This window comes from Perca flavescens, chromosome 7 (assembly GCF_004354835.1).
Source record: "Perca flavescens isolate YP-PL-M2 chromosome 7, PFLA_1.0, whole genome shotgun sequence".
Classification (NCBI taxonomy): Eukaryota; Metazoa; Chordata; class Actinopteri; order Perciformes; family Percidae; genus Perca; species Perca flavescens.
In genome coordinates this window covers 5,822,848-5,836,354 of record NC_041337.1, presented here as the reverse complement: position 1 = coordinate 5,836,354, position 13,507 = coordinate 5,822,848, and the positions used below count along the sequence as shown (strand labels likewise).

Here is a 13,507-nt window from a genome sequence, read left to right as displayed (position 1 = left end):
AACTCCAAAACCAATCAATCAATCAATCAATCTTTCTATCCATCTATTTAGCGCTGCATGACTTAAAAACTTGGTAACCTTTAAGGCCTAATAGAAAAGAGGATGCACGTTTCACCTCTACGTGCATTTTGTGTGATTATATCAAACTATGTCAATCATAAATACACTCACGCAGCCTGATGGAAATATAGGGGAGATACTCATCCTCTATCTCAACATACTGCAGTGGGCGGGTAAAAAAAACAAAAAAAAAACAGACTGCAGTCTAGTATCATGCTATGGTTTCCTATCCAACTCCACACCTATAGTACCCTGAAACAGGAAATTAAGACGCCTGAGCAAAGAGCAGCATGCACGCTGTATTCTGAGAGGAGCTGCTCATAGAAAGTGCAGCTACAAAACTTATCGCATGTGTTTTCAACAGGACATCAAAGTAAGGAGTCCCTAAACAACTTGGTAAGTGTTTCTATCTTAAATGGGTCTTGTTTTTTTGACTATATACATTTGAGGTTTAGTTTGTGTTAATATTTTACCAATCTAAATCATTTTTCAGAAAAGTGGTAATTGCTGAAAACATGGCGAAACACTGTAAACATCGTAAAACTGATTTAGTGTCAGGTTTAAAATATTTTCCTCTAGTAAACCATGGTTGTCTCAGGAATGCAACTGTAAGGGTAACTTTGTTGGTACTTTATGTGGTCAATGTTTTCCTGTCTTTTCTGTTTCACTTCGCCATCTTTACAGAACCAATGTCAAGTAGTAATTAAATGTGTGAGTAAATGTGTACTGTATCATGTGTGAAAAATGTCCACCTCAGCTTTTCCCTTTGGTTTCTTCAGAAACCTGAACAATACAGAATAATGTAGTCAGCTTGGGGAACCAAACACGTTTGTGAAAACTAAAAGCAGAATACAAGAATGAATAAAACGTTTGTTCCGAAGGTGGCGTTAGGTAACAGTTGGGAAAAAAACTGAATGGAAACTTGTTTGTGTTGCCACAGATGCAGCGGCGTTTGACAGAATCAACCTACGCTGTCTCACTTTCATTTGACAAAACACTCAAATCTGCAAAGATGAACGCGACCGATGGCAACTGCAGCACGCCTTCGGCAGAGTACCAGTACTACTTGTTCCCGGCGGTCTACAGCTTAGCCCTGGTTGTAGGTCTACCAGGAAATCTGGCTGCCTTCTTCGTCTTCACCTTCAGATGCAATCCCCGCACAGGCTTCAGTGTGTACATCAGCAATCTGGCTCTGGCAGACATCGTCATCCTCTGCACTCTGCCCTTTAAGATCCACTACCACCTCCACAGGAACGACTGGGTGTTTGGGGACGCCGCCTGCCGCGTCACCGGGATGCTGTTCTTCGCCAACATCTACATGAGCATCTGTTTCATGACTTGCATCTGCGTGGATCGCTACATGGCCACTGTGCACCCTCACACCTATCTGAGAATGCGGAGCCCCCGGTGCTCTCTGGTTGTGAGTGTGTCGCTCTGGTGTGTAGTTTTAGTGGCTATGTTCATCTTTGTCCTCATGGGACCTCTGGAAACCAACAAAGACGAATCGGGGAGCCACAGCTGCTTTGAGAATTTCGCCCAGAAAGAGTGGAGCTTGCGCTTGGTGGTGTACAGCGGGCTGTGCCTGACCGCTGGCTCCCTGCTGCCCTCCGCGATCATCCTGGTGTGTTACCCGCTGGCTGCGCGCCGCATTTCCATGATACAGACTAAAACGGCCCAAAAAGCCGTGAGGGTCATTTACACCATCCTGGCTATAACGCTGCTCTGCTTCCTGCCCAACCACGTGGTGTACCTGCTGCACCTCCTCGGACGCATGGAGGTCATCCAGAACTGCTCCTTGGTCAACGCCATCTACCACGCCAGACGCATCACACTGGCGCTCGTCATCCTCAACACATGCCTGGACCCCGTGCTTTACTACGTCACCACCAGCCACTGCAAATGGAAGCAGTTAAAGATGACATGGCTGTGCGGAAGAGTTGGGAGGAGGAGGGGTGTTTATACCATTGCGGTGAGCTGATGGGGAATAGCACAGGCATACTGGAATTAGAGCTCTTTACACGCTTCATCGTTAATGTAACGTCACTATTGCAAAAAATTAGACTTTTCTACAAAAGTGTTTATTTGAATTGGCTTTGTACATCAAAATAAAAAAGGGACCGAATTTGAGGATCTTATTTTTGCTTAATCTTGTGCAGTTCAGTCCATAAATGAGTCTATGAAAGAGTCTGCAACATCACGAAAAGAGAACAGGCAAGTCAGGGCAGCAGCCTGAATGAGGATCACTATCCCAACAGTATAAAAGGGAGCAATTCAGCCTTAACGTTGTGCTAAAGTATACAGGTAAGAATGTAAAATCCTCTGCACTGAGATGGTGTTTAGCCTCAAATGAGTGACAGTCTTTTTTTAGTGGGACTTGTCCTTCGTGTGTTTGTAGTTTTGGAACAAAAAGATATTTCAGCACAGTCCAGATGGAAGCCCCTTTTTCAGCAGAGTTGAAAGGAAGCTGCCCAGGTCCTCGTCCTGACAAAGAAAACCACAACATAGAGTCAAAGGCAAAGCATTGTAGGAAAAGACAAAGCATCCTTTATATTACACTTTAACACGTGTTAACGACATAACACTGATACCGCAGAATTAGGTATCAGTACACAGAAGAATTGCAGGGGACTGACTAACTGCGTGTCAATCACTGCTCATGCACACGCATTAATTCTCCCTTGTGGGGGGGGGAGGGGCTTAGGAGACCGTTTTGGGCTTTTTTAGTGGAAAGGGGGAGGACTGAGAAGTTGTCGATGTTTTACATTTTTGGCTAAGTCCTGGAATTTTTTGGCTAAGTCCTGGATCTTCACCATCCTACCTACGGCACCTTTAATGAAAAGTCAGAAAAAAAAATGAATATAATTTTGTGCAGTCCGGTCCAACAGTCCAAACGCCCAAAAGTATTGAAATTACAATTACATACATTTTTTAATTACGCTTTTTACTTGTACATGTGACAAATATACCTTTGAATCCTTTGATTATTCGAAATAGTTGCCACTGAACTTTCTGTCAATTTCTTTTCTATAATTTAATTAATTGTTTCAGATTTACAATGGAAGTAAATAAAAAATCTACACAGAATTTCATGATTTGGGGTTTTTATTGACTTGATATCTGCCATAAAAATTCTTATTAGTTATTCAAGTTTAATTTGAGGTGAGTGTAACTAGCAAAGATCCCCGCAAAAAAGAATGTTTTGTGGCATACTTTTTGTCCTGTTACTGTATAACAGGAGAAGCACAGATGGGATTAATCAGTCTAGTGCAGACCAGTGCTTTTCCTGCCACAATAAGCCAACACCCTCCTATTTGTTACAGCTATAAAAAAGCTTATGTATTATATGAAATTACTTTTAGAAGAGTAACATATTCATCGTCAAAACTGTTACCACAATTGATTACTTAATTTCCTATCGAGTACCTGATTATATCTGCAACACAAGCACCTGACTATCTAACATACACCATCAAAAAGCAGGGAATCAACTAGCAATTGAATCTCTAAGCCACTGTTTTGAGAAGATTAAGGCCCTGTTTACACGTACATGGTATTTTGAAAAAGTGAGACATTTCCCTTTGTTTGTACCCTTCGATTACACGCAAACGGAGAATTCGCCTCTGAAAACGAGTCTTTCTAAAACCTCCGGCCAGAGTGGAGATTTTGGACGGAGGTTTAGGCAGCCGAGAGAGAGGAACAGGAAGTGATTCGTTGCGGTTGTTGCTATTTTCGAGATTCTGATTGGCTAACGTGGGCTTGAGCTTCTCTTTACACTGCCACCTACAGGTTTGGCGTGCTCTTGACGGCATATATATACACACGGGTACATGTAAATGAACACTTTTCTGAAAACTGACAGCTGTGCACAATGATATTTTTGAAAAAGGAGCGGTTGAAATGTCCGTTTATGAAAATAGCCTGCCACGTGTAAACGTAGCATAAAGATAGAAAAGATACAAAAATAGAAGCAGAAAAACACATCATGACTTTCATTTTCTTGCAGTTTGTGCTTTGCACAGAGCGCATGATGCCACAGAAACCACTCTCCTTCCATTGCGCAGTGCCTGGGGTTCAACAGGCAGGTTTCCCCACCTTCTACTTTCACCTTATTCTTCCGTTTCAAAGCCCCTACTCTCAAAACTGTCCGCCCACACAAGTGTTTTCACTTGCTTTGGCTGATAGAAAGTCCCTTGAGGACTGTGAGGGCATGTAAAGATTGTATGACTGATATATCCCCTTTGCGGTGCGCTTGAAACTGGATTTCACACACACCAAATGTACTCACGTGCTGTGGCGAAAAAGGATATGAGACAGGAAATAGCTTGGGCATGGTTTTAATCATAGAAGAGGGAACCAAGTGTGCCACATCCAGACAAAAAAATTTATTTGTTTTTTGTCTGATGCAAGACAAAAAAAAAACACTTCGCTGCAGGGCACAAAGGAGGTCTGTACACATAGGAGAGTTTGTCTCCAGAACAGTCAACAAATTTTATATTGTATGGAGTACCACAGGAGAAAATTCAAGGCCCACTTTTTTTTGATCGAGGTCGGTTTCTTAAATCAAGGCCCCTATTTGTTTAACCTCTCTATGCTACCCCTCAGACATAATACATAAACACAGCGTCCATTACCGATTTTAATTCAAAATCTGCCTTTTACCACTTGAAAAAACCCACAAAAGATAAGAGGGTGTCAAAACCAGACATTTTTATTATTATTATTTTATCATATATATTGTAATAGCCTTATATCAGACCTCTGTGGGACTGTTTAATGGTTCCATTGTGTTTTTATTTCATGCTGGCAAAAGTAATTCCTCTTGTGGATCAATAAAGACCTGACCTGAACTGCTCTTAAAACAGCTGTGATGTGCAAGGTATTAAAAAAAAAAAAAAAAAAAAAAAAAAAAAAAAAAAAGCATTTTGATGCCATTGTAAAAATAAAAATGTTTTACCTGATAACTCCAGGAAAGCAGCAGGACCTTGGTGCTGGTGTCTTCAGCGGAGGAGGAGACTTTGATGACGATAGACTCCACCATGACTGTGCCGTCGGGGAGGTGCTGGATGGTGTAACCTTTTAACACGCTGAAGCAAAGAAATGCAAAAGAAAATGTGAGGTTTTCTTACATGTTACAAATGCAGCGGAAACTAAACATGTAACAGAAATAGGATACATAGGTTAAACATCTTTCGTAGCACGTGCACCAAGGAATTAAGGAAATAAGCTGCAAAAAATCATAATTCTCAGAAAACAGAAATTACACACACTGTGTATCCTAAAGTATATAACAAATATAGCACAATAATTGAAAAGAAACTAGACACCAGACCCTGGGAGAAAATACATTTTTTTTAGTAAATAAATAAAGACGGTAGAAAAACAGTGATGTGGTTAACGGGGAAGATAGAGAAAGTGGGTAGTGTAGGTGAATTGCTAAATAATGCGGATCAGTAAGTAGACGCAGAAGGTCCAGTGACCCTGCTCCTCCTGCAGCGCTCCCCCTCACCTCTTGAGGTGTGTGTAGATTCTGTTGAGCGTGTCGGGGTCGCTGTGGGGGTCCTGGAGCTGCACGCGGCAGGTGAAGCGTAACTGATGTTCGTTGAGGCCCAGCTCCTTCAGGGCCTGCTCCGACGACACCAGCTTCAGACTCTGTGCTCGGGGGAAAGACACCCAGGAGTTAACGGCGTCATCCGTCGACCGCGGTAACCCAGCAAATGTCACTAGACTGCAGGCGACCCGACGTAAAAGGTCATCAAAGTAATTTTGAAAGTTCGAGAGCGACAGACTTACTACTGCACGGTGCTTGAACTTACGTTTTCTTTCATGATCAGGGTTCCATGCATGGTGCGAGGTCTTTTGGGATCAGGAAGCGGCCCTTCAACACAAGAACGGTTACGAACATTAATGAATAAATGAACAAGTAAATAATCATATCAAAATATAGGCGTAGATTTGGGTATGACTGTTGGATTTTCTATACCAGTTATATAACTCCACATAGTTTTAAGGTTCAGCGGACCTGATCTGGCAACCTTCTGTACTACACATTGTCAGCACTGGCAGTAGTAGTAACATTTAAACAACGGCGGATTGAAGAGGTTAGTATTATACTTTAAAGGTTTCAAATATTGTAGAATTTAAAACATCTTTGCTGGATATAACCAACATTAGTCAACTGATATTGTATCTAAATTTGAGGCGTTGGCTAATTTGTGATAACTGCCCAGACACCAACCTTATAACTATGCCTTCACCCAACTGACCGAAATTGTACACAAGTCTGAAAAGACTGTAATAATAATAATAACAGTATCTTCAGACAAATCTTGAGATGCTTGATAACTTGACAAAAAGCCAATAAGGAGTATGGGTAAACATTGTAGTACTGTCCTGATACACAGAGCTACTCACTTTCTCTGATTTTAGACTCTTAGCATCTCACATTCATGACATTTATCATTATGACACATCTAAACCACACTGAAAAAAACACTTTCAATCAAAATGTCAGCAACAAGCAGAATTCTGAAACTGTGTAAGTCCCCCCCCTTGTACAGTACCTACTGTAAAACCATTGTTACCGCATACAAGCTATATCCCTATTCATACTGGATTAGTATTACCAGGGGACCTCATGTGATTTAGAAATAACGCACGGGATAAGCAACGTCTGTACAGTAGATTATCACACAGCCTTTGTGTTTGGCGAAATGAAAGGGAAAAGCCCCAAAAAGTAATCTTTAAAAAAAGAAAAAAAGAAAATATCCCCAGGTAACACTGGTCCTGTGCAAGTAGGGCTCATGAGTCACTTACTTTATCACTCCTTCGGCTGTGAATCAAACAAACCAACTCCTAAACAACTAAACGTACCTCCGAGAGCCATCTCCCTCTTGAGCAGGTTGAGTGAGATATCCACAGGCACGCTGGGGTTTGTCGTCACAGTCGCTGTCTCTCCGTTGGCTGGCATGTGGCAATCTATGCCTGCCATTTCAAAACAACAATTACAGGACTGACAATGCCTTCTCCTCCTACTGGGAGCATGCACATATTTACCTTTTAACAGTCTTGTATAAAGTACTTGAAAGCAGTACTTGAGTAAAAGTACCAAGTATCTTACCAGAAAATTACTAAAGTCCCTTTTTGGAATATTTCTTGAGTAATAAATGATCTGATATTTACTGTACTTAAGTATCAAAAGTAATTTTCTGAGATTAAATGTATTAGAAGTAAAAGTTGAAAAAAACTTTGATTATGAACTTTATGGCCAAAGGCGTGTAACTTTATCTTCATCACCACTGTCGTCGGGGTGGTAATCATCCGTTACCATGGCGGCAGAGACTGCACCAGGTGCTTCCATGACACCATCAGTCATTATGCTTCCTCGTCTTCTATTTTAGTTTTGGCCCATGGTTGTTTTTTGTGCCGCTTGGCAACAAAACAGGCATCAGGTCACCAACTGGAATGGAGGGTGCAGTATCTTGGCAATATAGGAGCAGTGATTCGCCAAAGCTGCTTTTTTCCAGTGTAACACATTTCTTCTGATTTTATCTTGTAGTAACGAGTAACTATGATGCTTAGGGGAAATGTAGTGGAGTAAAAGTTAAGTGTCCGGAAATATAAATAACGAAGTAAAGTACAGATACGTGAAAATTCTACTTAAGTACAGTAGTGAAGTATTTGTACTTTTTGTTACATTACAACACTGCCTTTTAATGAGCCTAACATGAGTGATGTGGCTGGAAATGCACTTACTGAACTCCTGTTCAATCTTGCCCTTGAGGAACTCCATCTTCACTGCCTCGCCGTGCACCAGCAGCATGTTGCGAGGCTCTGCCATGCGGATGAGCTGCATGATGCCCTTAGCATCTGCATGGGCACTGAAGGACATGTACTCCACCTGTAGCTTCACATCCAACTGTAGAAATCACAGCAACAGTAAGTCAATCACTTGTTCTTTTGCTTATTATTCTTACTCAGAGTTAGATGACAAGATCGATATCAAAAATCTAAATCTAAAATCTGTTTCATTACCTATGAAGCTAAAGCCAGGCGATGGTTAGCTTAGCTCAGCATAAAGACTGGAAGCCGGGGGAAACAGCTAGCCTGGCTCTGTCTAAAGCTCACCAATTAGCAAGTTATAACTTGTTTGTTTAATCTGTACACAAAAGTGCAAAGGTGACATGTTGTGGTTTTATAGAGAGTTATGGACAAGAAATAAACCCACTCATAACCATGTTAGTTAGTTCACTTTAAAAAGGCGCAGGTAGGCAGATTTTGTTACCATTGGACAGAGGCTAGCCGTTTCCCCCTGCTTTCAGCCTTTATGCTAAGCTAAACATCTTCTTCTTTGATAAATCCCACCAAGAAAGCTAAAAAGCAAATTCCCAAAATGTTGAACATGAATGTTTTTTAGACACCTCTGCATTAGCAGACCGAAGTCACAAGAAAGATGAGAGAAATGAGGGATGACATGATGAAGTGACTTTATCTGCAGAGCCGAACGAAAAAAGAAAAAAAAACTCAAGCCATTAGCTACAGTATGATGTCATGACTGACACAGATGAAGGGTCAATTAAAAACTCTTACGGTTGATCTCCCTTCCATCTCTAGTTTCCTCTGCCCATTCAGGATCTTGTGACCGATTGTTCCTTGTACACAATACCCAGGCATGATTACCTAAAAATAAAAAATAAAAGGCAGAACTAGTTGTTTATTAAAAGGAACACGCCGACTTATTGGGAATTTAGCTTATTCACCGTAACCCCCGGAGTTAGACAAGTCGATACATACCCTTGTCATCTCCGTGCGTGCTGTAATGCTGTCTGACGGTTCCAGCGGCATCAGGCCAGCACAGAACATGCAGGTGAATGGTTCCAGTAATCCTACTGCTCCCAATAAGTGACAAAATAACGCCAACATGTTTCTATTTACATGTTGTGATTTATAGAGTCACAGCGTGTACACAAAACAACGTAACATGAGACACAGCCGTCTTCTAACTGTAAATAAACAGGGAACTATATTCTCAGGGGGAAGAATATAGTACTTGAGCGGAGTGATATGCTCGCAGTAAGCCTGTATGAGAATATAGTTCCCGGTTTGTTTACGGTTAAAAGATGGCTGCGTCTCATGTTACGTTGTTTTTTGTACACGCTGTGACTCTACAAATCACAACATGTAAATAGGAACATGTTGGCGTTATTTTGTCACTTTTGTCACAATTGGGAGCAGTAGGCTAGTTGGAACCAGTTACCTGCAGGATCTGTGCTAGGCTAAGCTAATGCTGGAACCGCCAGACAGCGTTACAGCACGCACGGAGATGAGAAGGGTATGTATCGACTTGTCTAACTCTGGGGGTTCCGGTGAATAAGCTAAATTCCCAATAAGTCGGCGTGTTCCTTTAAGTATTGTTATTTAAAACACACATCTTTAATTTTCTATTTTCTTAGGAGACTCACCATGTTCTTCTCATTGCCAGCCCATTTCTTGAAGATCTGCAAAGACTGACCAGCATGCAGCATACCTGGTGTTGCAAACACCACCTGAAAATAAACATATTGTTGTAGTTCATTGCCATCTGAATGGTCATCCTAAATTAAATATTAGTACATAGGGCTGGCAAATATTTAGATATTATATCAACATCGATATATGAGATATGACACAAAAGTTTGGCGTTTTCCTGGTTTCAAATGCTACATTAGTACAGTATAGTGATGTCATTTTCTGAACATACCAGACTTACTAGCTGTTCTATTGTTTGCCTTTACCCACTTAGTCATTGTAGCCACATTATTGGCAATTATTTATCAAAACTCTCATTGTGTAAATATTCGGCGAAAGCACAAATAGTCAACCCTACAATATCACCACAATATCCACATTGAGGTATTTGGTCAAAAATCACATCGCCCAGCTCTAGGTTCAGTGACATATAACGTCAGTGGAAGAATGGTCAGAGTCAGTCAAGTGCAACTAACTATCGCCCAGCTCTACTTTGACAGAAAGTTACATAGAAACAAACTTACCATAGGTCCAGGGTTATCGGCGTAGGAGCGATCAAAGGCCTTGATGTGCTTAAATTCAAACATGTTTCTCTGTACAAAGGTTTTTCGAATCTTCTGGTTGGTCCATGTTATGAACAGCTTGTAATAATGGTTCGCTTTCTCCGTCAGCCCAGTGGAGAAGTAGATTGGGGCTTTTAGGTTCATTCTCTCCCTGGTTGGGGAAAGGAGGTAATTGGAGTGTCAATGAGCCGCCACTTAATATGAAAAAGTTAATATACCACCATTAATCTATCAAGCCTAATAAAATAAATACAGCTAATTTGGGGAGCTGTCTTTTTCTTTTTATTCCAGTCAACTTGTGACATTTGTGTATAGTAATTACGTGCAATTACTCCATATTGACAGGACCTTCTATATAATTGGAACACCAACAATTATGAACCACAAAAATGGCCTTTATCTGTCAGCCAGGGAACAATGGTTATCTCCACACATCGCTTTCTCTACCATCTTTGCACCCCCTTTTCTAGAGATATTTCTCAGAGGGTTATTTACATTCACAAACCTATACCGATGTTTAAGAAAATAGAAGAAAGTGTATGTGAATTTTGCTTCTGGGGTTTTTATTAATAAATGGAAGAACAAACCTACCAAAATGTTTCCAACAGGATGCAGAGCTCTTGTGCTCTTCCGAGGGCGAAAACGGGAATGAGAACCTAAAAAGATGATAAGAAAACAGAAACCAAATCGTATTCAATTTGTAAGATCTGCATTTTCTTTCCATGATGCAATATAAAAAAAGGACAGAAAACAAAAACCTACACATCATGTTACATGTTCTACATATCAGAATTCCAATAACTCTAAAAAAAAACGTACCTTTCCTCCTCTTTCTATGCTTTCGTGCACTTTCTTCAAAAAGTCCCTCTCTCTGCATCTCTTCGAGTCACGGATGGTGGTGGCATAAGTAGACTCTGAGATGAGAATGTCTGGACGGCACTTATCGATCCATGCAGCACTGCAAATATACAAACACGAAGATGAGGAGACTGCGCAGTGTGTGAACATAAACTCTAGCATATAAGGAATACATTAAGCAAAGGCCACTCACCCTAAATGCCTGTCTGGTGTCATGTTATAGTCTCCCTAAAAAAGGAAAAGACAATATTCTGAGACCTTGGCCATCAAATTCACTGACTTTGATACAGTGCAGACTTGTTTACACTCACCGTGTAGACCACAGACTCTGATCCCACTTTGATCTGCACCATGGCAGCTCCCAGGACATGGCCTGCATAGTACGCCTTGATCTCCAGCTCGTCATCCACCTGCCAGCAGCACAACAGAAAAACAGCTTGATATGCCATCAAAAGAGACAAGCAGCTGGTGCAGAAATGATTAATAGATGGATAGCATCAAAAATGATCTGAGCACTGCACCTGGACAGTTTGGTGGAGGTTCAAAGGCACCACTTTCTTCATGCAGTCCTTGATCATCTGCGAGGTGAAGAAGTTGGTTTCTCCCTTTTTGTCGACGGTGATCTTACGGAAGTCCTCCAGCAAAATGGGACAGATTGCCTTTGTGGGATGGGTCATGTAGATGGGTCCGTCGTAGCCCACCATCTCACTCATGAAGGGCAGAGCGCCACAGTGGTCCAGGTGGAAATGGCTAAGAAATGAACAGGTAACTACGTAAAAAAAACAAAAACAATACTGGATTGTTTTATTTATTATATGTTGCGAGTATTATAGGACAACAAACCTGATGATCACACAGTCCAGAAACTCTGTCAGACGCCCGTTCTGGGTTATATATGAAAAGTCTGGGAAACGTCTCTGCAATGACAATACAGACTTGCATTCAATTGGGATTATAGTGTCAGTTATCTTCTTCACAAGGGATCCAAAACATATTAAACTTACAATATGTTTTAAAAGCTGATTTTGAGGGCAATGCGTTCAAAACAAGACTGTTGCATGGACTTGGCTAGTCAATGGGGATGCGGTTAAAAAGTAGGGAAGAGGGATTACACTTTTATTTTCATTGCTGATTCATGTGCCGTTTATTTTCTGGATTAATTGTTTAGTCTTTAAAAAGTCATACAATTGTGAAATATCTTTGAATGTCTTGTTTTTGTCCAACCAATTGTAATCTTTAGATGTAGTTTCAAAGTAATGGCATTGCTTTGCCAGACCAACACACCCCCCACCCGTATTACAGCAACCACCTGGTGATGAAACTGCAGGTGTCAACTTTGTAGTCAACAAAACGGAAAGAGGGGAGATGGGTGAATGTACAGCTTGCATACTGAGTAATAGTGCGAGTCTGTTATAATTAAGTCAGCATGCCACAACTTTCATTTTAGGCTGTAATGCAGCACAGACACAGCAGTCTTTGTCATTATTATGATTTGGGGCAGTGATGAAAATAAGTCTAATTCTGTGTCTTCCTTCAGTTTTATGCATAACATTTTGTTTGGTATATGTTAGGTCTTTTGGGTTTTGGTCCCCTTCAATTCTATGGAAATATTTGGACAGGTGTGCTATGTGTCACACTGTTATCTTACACAGTTGTTATGTTTTCTTTTTGAAAAATAAGCTTCTTTACTTACATCGTCATTGTATCCCATGTGCATCCCACAGTCAAGCATTATGTTTTTGCCTCCAATGGAGACGAGGATGCAGCTGCGGCCGACGTCCTGTCCAGCACCTTGGAGAGAGAACAGTAAAGTTAAGGGACAGCTTTAAAAACAAACGCACTGTAAACGCACTAGTTAATACCATGTCGTTAGCTTCTCCAGCTATCAATGGCGACTGGCAATAAAGGGTGACACTTACAAGCTGGTGTTAACCGCCATAACAGAAAATACACAAGGTAGTGCTACTACAAAGAGAGCCAAACATTTAGCGAATAGCTAGATAACAGCAAAGTTATACACATGTATTGTTGACGGAACTAGCGTAGCAGATGCTAGCTAGCTACTGTAGCGTTACTCACCCAGTGGTGTTACTTTTATTTCAGGCATGTTTTTTCAGCCTGTTTTTGAAGGTAGATGATTGGCACCGAGTTAAACCAGGAGGCCGGTCAGTTTCCGACGAATAACACCTCGTTTACAAAGAAACGTTTATTGCCTAACTTGTATACATGTGGGTCATTTCGAGTTCCGACGTTTCTTTTACCAGTGTCAAGCTACACACAGTAAAAAGTCATCACTTCCGGCCAGCGCATTCGAAATAAAAGCCATTTTTGCAATCCATGTCGCAAGACTTTGTTGAGGGTTATGTGCTTTGTTGTTGTTTATTTGACAACATATCTGGAACAGATTTGCAGGACAATATCAAACAAGACAATATAGCCTACTGCCCAATTTTCGACCGTGGTACTGGAATTTTTTAAAGCAAGCAAATCATATAAAATTTACAAATTAATTAAACATAACA

At 40.9% G+C, this 13,507-nt stretch overlaps 2 protein-coding genes across 2 annotated transcripts; one reads left to right on the top strand and one right to left on the bottom strand.

Annotated features, from left to right (window-relative positions):
* The first annotated feature begins 205 nt into the window (after positions 1-205).
* Positions 206-2,729, top strand: LOC114558721 (lysophosphatidic acid receptor 6). Its single transcript, XM_028582890.1, has 2 exons — positions 206-456; positions 1,001-2,729. The coding sequence occupies exon 2, from the start codon at positions 1,001-1,003 to the stop codon at positions 2,036-2,038; it is 1,038 nt and encodes a 345-aa protein (XP_028438691.1). The 5' UTR covers positions 206-456; the 3' UTR covers positions 2,039-2,729.
* ints11 (integrator complex subunit 11) lies at positions 486-13,450 on the bottom strand. Its single transcript, XM_028582888.1, has 17 exons — positions 13,065-13,450; positions 12,679-12,776; positions 11,829-11,902; positions 11,507-11,735; positions 11,297-11,395; positions 11,179-11,213; positions 10,947-11,085; positions 10,719-10,783; positions 10,089-10,278; positions 9,519-9,602; positions 8,647-8,736; positions 7,813-7,975; positions 6,931-7,041; positions 5,874-5,935; positions 5,567-5,709; positions 5,015-5,144; positions 486-2,541 (listed from the first exon to the last, which is right to left on the bottom strand). The coding sequence occupies exons 1-17, from the start codon at positions 13,090-13,092 to the stop codon at positions 2,476-2,478; spliced, it is 1,806 nt and encodes a 601-aa protein (XP_028438689.1). The 5' UTR covers positions 13,093-13,450; the 3' UTR covers positions 486-2,475.
* Between the last annotated feature and the right edge of the window lie 57 nt (positions 13,451-13,507).

Excerpts from the sequence above, each read along its gene's own strand:
- LOC114558721 (XM_028582890.1), top strand. The coding sequence starts at position 1,001 with ATGCAGCGGCGTTTGACAGAATCAACCTACGCTGTCTCACTTTCATTT.
- ints11 (XM_028582888.1), bottom strand. The coding sequence starts at position 13,092 with ATGCCTGAAATAAAAGTAACACCACTGG. Across the intron at positions 7,042-7,812 it reads CAAGATTGAACAGGAGTTCA|GCATAGATTGCCACATGCCA; the intron begins GTAAGTGCATTT and ends TTGAAATGGCAG. Across the intron at positions 5,145-5,566 it reads ATCTACACACACCTCAAGAG|CGTGTTAAAAGGTTACACCA; the intron begins GTGAGGGGGAGC and ends TCTTTGCTTCAG.